This window comes from Sinocyclocheilus anshuiensis, unplaced genomic scaffold (assembly GCF_001515605.1).
Source record: "Sinocyclocheilus anshuiensis isolate Anshui unplaced genomic scaffold, SAMN03320099.WGS_v1.1 scaffold555, whole genome shotgun sequence".
Lineage (NCBI taxonomy): Eukaryota > Metazoa > Chordata > Actinopteri > Cypriniformes > Cyprinidae > Sinocyclocheilus > Sinocyclocheilus anshuiensis.
The window spans coordinates 555349-561348 of NW_015552571.1; the positions used below are offsets into that span (position 1 = coordinate 555349).

At 38.2% G+C, this 6000-nt stretch overlaps 1 protein-coding gene across 2 annotated transcripts in view; it reads right to left on the reverse strand.

Moving 5' to 3' along the window:
- LOC107665068 (double C2-like domain-containing protein beta) overlaps positions 1 to 5474 on the reverse strand; it is a 38178-nt gene extending 32704 nt beyond the window's left edge. The window contains exons 1-5 of one of the 2 annotated variants that reach the window (XM_016455821.1): positions 5328 to 5474; positions 4535 to 4676; positions 2831 to 3254; positions 2069 to 2148; positions 735 to 809 (exon numbers count right to left, since the gene is read on the reverse strand). In XM_016455821.1, coding sequence (XP_016311307.1) covers positions 735 to 809; positions 2069 to 2148; positions 2831 to 3236 — 561 coding nt within the window. In that variant the 5' untranslated portion in view covers positions 3237 to 3254; positions 4535 to 4676; positions 5328 to 5474. The remainder of the gene's footprint in view (positions 1 to 734; positions 810 to 2068; positions 2149 to 2830; positions 3255 to 4534; positions 4677 to 5327) is intronic. The other variant, XM_016455819.1, reaches the window with a different exon arrangement.
- Positions 5475 to 6000: the final 526 nt, after the last annotated feature.

The following is a 6000-nucleotide window of genomic DNA, read 5'->3' on the forward strand; positions in this document are numbered from 1 at the left end:
GCGTATGCATACGCGTCCATCTCCTCCGGTTCGCACACCTTTTAAAAGCCCGGAGGTGTCTGTATAACCCTGGCGGTCGATATTTACCAGGCTGGCGCATGGGAGCGTACGCAAGACGTGACGCTCCTCGCTTTCTCTTTCCCTCTCGTACATATACGCTCCTCCGTTGACGTGAGTCGTGTAACAATCTGTGCTGTTTCCATGACAACCACCTGCTGCTGTCCCCCCTCATCTGTCTCTCTCTTTTTTCCATCCCTCCCTCCCATCCTGCACTCAACGCTGTGTTGGTATTCCAAGGTCAAAGTGGGTCATGTGGCAATAGACAGAGAGATAGCGGCAGAGATTCGGACGAGAGTGCGGGACAGCGGAGAAGAGTAAAAACCACTGGAGAGAAGACAGGACACTCCTGTCTCAGCCTGTCCTGCTTTGAACAGATTGGAGTGCCGTGCATTCGTTACATGTGAAAGAGATCAAATGAAAGGAAATGAAAGAGAGAATAATTCAGTGCTGAAGCGCTCTCTTAATCCACCCGTTTCCACCGCATGTTCTCCACACGAACAGCTTCAGCGCTCATGGGCGGCCCTGCCAGTGATGCATGCTCATATCACGCCTGTGTGTTTTGTGCAACGCACGTGTTGACGTGTGTGTGTGTGCTTGATGGGGAATCACAACTTGTGCTGATGGTGCAGCGAGAGTTGAACCATGCTGTGTGCGTGTGAGAAGGTTGCAGTGACCTTGCTTGCTCCAGGCAGGAGGTGGAGTTTCACATATGGATCCGCCAGTCCATTGGAGTCCATGGCCTTTAGTCCCTGTGGGCACAAACAAACACACAAAAGCATAAAGACTTCATGTCACATAAGATGCACACTCATGTCTGGGGTGAGAGGTTGCTAGATCATATCCTTACAGTGATATGCACACTTTAGGGCACATGGTTGTTTAATTGGACTGTTTAATAATGCAAAACAGTTAAAAAAAAAAAGTTTGTTTATTGCTTGCTCAAGATAAACCATGAAATAAAATGTTGAACTCTATTTTTATTTGGCAAATTACATGCAAGTAAATTTTATGTTTAGTAAATTATATGTTTAAATATATGATGCTACTTGCTTTCGCTAGTCAGTTTTAGTGGCTTATGGGTAGAGAAATTTATAGAGGGCATTTTATTGAACAATATTTTGTAAATGAGTGCAGGATGAGTCATCAATATTAGAAAAGACCCATATATTTATAGCATATGAAATAATTAGCATATTGAAAAAGATTTGTACAATTTGTGAATATATTTAAAATTTTAGAAGTACACTGTCAAAGCTAACAGACCGAAAGCCATAGAACATTTTGTAAAAGGGTATTTCTTCTACTTCAGACACTTTTATATTCCAGTGCTTGACTTAAACGTTTATTTTTGTAATATGAAGATCACATTTACACGGTCTTGGAAACTTTTTTAATTTTTTCTTGTATATGTATTATGTATAAATTGTATTATTCTACTTTTGTCCCAGACCTAGACTTTTAATATTAGAATATGAAAACCCATGGAAAAAACATTTGTTATTACATTCTACAACTGCTGTATTATACATATATATTTTTCCCATTAAATTATGATTCTAATTCAGTTTTAAAAACCAATTAACTTTTACCTCTTTTTTTCAAAACGACATTGTGAAGAAAAATGTAATAAAAATAATGCAATTTCCAATCAAGCTGTAGTTTTGTCAAATGATGCAAAAAGTGTACAAATATAACTTCATTTCATTTGGGATGCATAAAATGCTACCTACTACTCTTAGCAAGACTGCAGTCTGTTGTTTTATTTTAAAAATGTTTCACATTTCCACCACCGATTATTATTAAACACAATACATAATTTCAGATGTGGTGGAAATGTTCATTAGTTTAAGGGGAAAAAATGTCAAAACAAAAATGTTAACTGTCAGAAATTGTTAGTTGAGTGATAGTGTAGTAAGCATGCTTTAAAGGAGTTTATTACTACAATATAGTAATATAATGCCTATAGTTGTAGAAACGCCCAGTAGTGTTTGTGTGAGTATAAACTTACCTTGGCCTTGTGGATTGTGCAGTGCAAGCAGTTATTTTCTTGGTCAAATAGCAGGCTGAACTCCAGAGTTCCCAGGTAGGCTAAAAGAAACAAAGGAATAACTTAATGTGTTGCACGCACATTAGTAACAATAGCAACCGATAACAACCCAAACGACTTAGCTGGGAATCAGTCTTGCCTGTAATGACCTAATCAGGGCTGTGCACATGCAGAGGGCTTGTAGTTTGTATGCACCATTACAGAGACTAATGAAGTATTTAACACTCCGATCGCATACCTGTTATCACACACACTCACACCAATCCAGCAAACACCACACAAAGCAATCGATACCGAACAGTATGAGACTCAGGTCCAGGCCGATGGGAAGTGCTCATGCCTCATTGGCTGCTTACTGGTGAATAAAATCAGTCAATCAAACACAGGGAATCCAGAACAGAAAATATCCTTGGATTCATGAATGTGAGGAGTTATGTAATAGAGAAGCATGATTTTACAGTATGTGAGACTGGGCTGATGTGGTTAAAGATTTGGACTGGCAATGACAAAGGTAGTAGGTTCGAAGCCCACAAGGACTCCTTCAAGTACTATTACTATTGTGTCCTTGAGAAAAGCACTTAACCCCAGGCCGTTCTAGAAGGATGTCTGTAGATTTGTGAAATATGCATCTGCAAAATGATTACTTAAGAGCGTAAACACATGTGTAAACCCACCCAAGGGGAACCAAACGTGAAACAGTCACTAGCCACGAGACAAACTCACTGTCATCGTCATCCGAGTCGGCAAACTCTCCGTTCTCCTCTTGCTCTCTCTCCCTCTTGCGGTCTTTCTCTCCATTCCCGTCTCCGTCCTTGTCTTTGTCCTTTAGAACTTGTTTTTCCCGGGGTGGAAGGGGGGTGATGGGGAAGTCGTGGAAACGAGGGAAGAAGTCGGAGATCTGTGGGATGGGGAGGATGGGGCCGGGGCACACATTGATGGCAAAGTGTTCCTGCATGGAGATCTTGACTGGGGAGGGAGGAGGAGGCACAGCGGGGCTGGGGGGACCCGCGGCAGAGGGAGGGGTGGAGGGAGAGGGGGAGGACGAGGAGGATGGAGGCAGGGAGAGATGGGAGGACGGGTTGCTGGGGGGGAAATGGGAATGGGGCGGAGGTGGTTTGGAAACGCTCATCGGAACCACTGGAAAGAACTGTGGTGGGAGAGAGAAAGAACTTTTTAAAACACAACTTTAACATTTTTTTTAGTGCTGGGCAACGAATAATCGCGATTAATCGCATCCAAAATAAAAGTTTTTGTGCAAATAGTATATGTGTGTGTACAGTGTATATTTATTATGTATATATAAATACACACACACACACACATATGCATGTATATATTTAAGAAAAATATGTTGTTTATATATTAAATATATTTATATATAAAATATATGAACATAAATATATACATGTAAATATTTTCTAAATATATACTGTATGTGTGTCTTTATATATACATAATAAATATACACAGTACACACATATATTATGTTCAGAAAAACTTTTATTTTGGATGCGATTAATCGTTGCCCAGCACTAATTTTTTTTAACTTAAAGAAAAAAAAAACAGCTTTATACAAATAAAATATAAATACTATATATGCTGTATTGAAATAAAAACAAGATAACATTGTACATCCTGTACATCCTTCCCATCTCATAAACTGCAATAAAAAAATCATCTTCTAGTTCTAGTTTTCTATTCTAGGTCTAGTTTTCCTATTAAAACATCCCTAAAACAAGATCCTTAAAACATACTTTAGAAGCAAAATTGTGTGACATAATGGATTTGTTTTCAGGTCAATTTTCTTGAATTAAGTTTATTTGGCATTTTCTAATTTATTTTTTTATTTTTTCATGTTTATATTTCTTAACCCATTAGTATATAATGTTTCTTGTTTTCAAAATAATTCCATACAGCTTTTATGCTTAAAGCATAAAGAAAATTGGGTTAAGGAAAATTAAACAAACAAACATACATACATAAACAAATAAACATGGTTCAAATTGAAAGTGACTGAAAAAATTTTCAGTACCCTCTTCCTTTTAATAAATGAAGTTAAAAAAAAATCAAATGACCCAAAAATGGTTAAATCCCTCTTTCCTTAGAAGAAAAAAAAAAACATTTAAATGAGTCCATAATAGGTCATTTCCATATACTTTTACTGTGGAAAAAGCAGCTTGAACAGTCTGCTAAATGTCTTCTTTTATGTTCCGCAAAAAAAGTGCAGGTGTGGAAAGACATAATCTTACACAATTTCAACCAATGTTGTGGAGCCAATTTCATTAAACTAAAACAAAATGTTTGATGTAACAAGTGAAACAGAAGAATGCCCCACGGCCCCTGATCCAGATAGATAAAGATGTGTGACAGACTTTCTGCTGATAATATCTTTCATTACCAGTAATGCAGCTGTTTTGATTACACTACCTCCCTAAGGACAGAGATATAGTGCCTGTTTCATATGCGTCCTCTTCTGTGCATTCTATCTCTGTCTCGCACATTCTCTTTCAACCTTTTTTCACATCTTTCCCTTTAGTTCGTAAGATTCTTGTCTCGTGAACTACACCATCTAATGAGCCAAAAATAGAATAAGCGAGATAAAATGGCACTGTTATGAGTCAAAACAAAGTTTTTTCCTTTTTGTTTTGCGTGCTTGCTGGAAATGCCACACTAAAGTCTAAAATATCAAACACACAACATGCTGCACAATTTTACTTTGCCTCTTGGATTATCTGACTAAAAAATAATAATAAAAAAAGCATTTTACATTACATTAACATCACAGTCAACAATAATATTTGCAGATGTGTGGCAAGACCGTCATTTCAACACGTTCGTACACACAGTAAGGCTGCTATGATGCAAAAACACTGTCACTGCACACAAAGGCTGTCAGGCTGAATAACATACACATGTTGGCCAGCATAAATAGAAACACATCACATGCAGAGTTAAGCAGAAGTGCAAATAAACACAGCTACTAGTACACAACCATTAAACCTGACTTATAAACATACACAGAAATGTGTTCACTCATGAGGAAATATACCTGCAGGCAACATGCATGCATGTGGACACAGACACACTCACACACACACACACACACACACACACACACACACACACACACACTAACAGGTGGTCAAGCTGGTACACAAACATGCATTATCAAGTGGACAAAAATACAAAGGCAATCATACAGAAACATACACACACTCACCCAATGATAGTCTTCATCTGTTCCAGCACTCCATCTTGTCTTCACTCATGGTCTCTCTCACACACACTGAAGAGAAACCACCGTCGTTTTGTATCAATATATCCTCCCTCGTTCTCCCTCCCTCCCTCTCTCTCTCTCTCTCTCTCTCTCTCTCACTCGCTTCTCGCTCTGACTCGGTTGTGACGTTTTCTTTCAATTCTCTGCGCACCGCGCTCACTGATCTGTCACTCACCATATACTGCTGAGATTTAACAATGAGGGAGAGAACGCTGAAAAGAGAGAGAAAAGAAGGACATATGAGAAACTAGGGCTGTGCAATATATCGAAATTATCGAAATATCGCAAATGTACATATATGCATATCGCTACAGCTTGCAAATGCTTATCCGACAGGGTTTATGTATATGCTTTATTTTTTTAAAGGGGTCATATGATGCAATTTCAAGTTTTCCTTTCTCTTTGGAGTGTTACAAGGAATAGTCGAGAAAGAACTGCAGAGAAGTTACAGTATGTACAGAACATCGGGGCTAGTTGTCACAGAATTTGACCCCAGTGATTGTGAATTTTTTTAGAATCACTTTCTGTATAGACATACTATTTAAAGGAATAGTTCATGTTTATTTCACACACACTCCCACATACAGATTTAATTGAGTTCTTTCATAAATTGCAG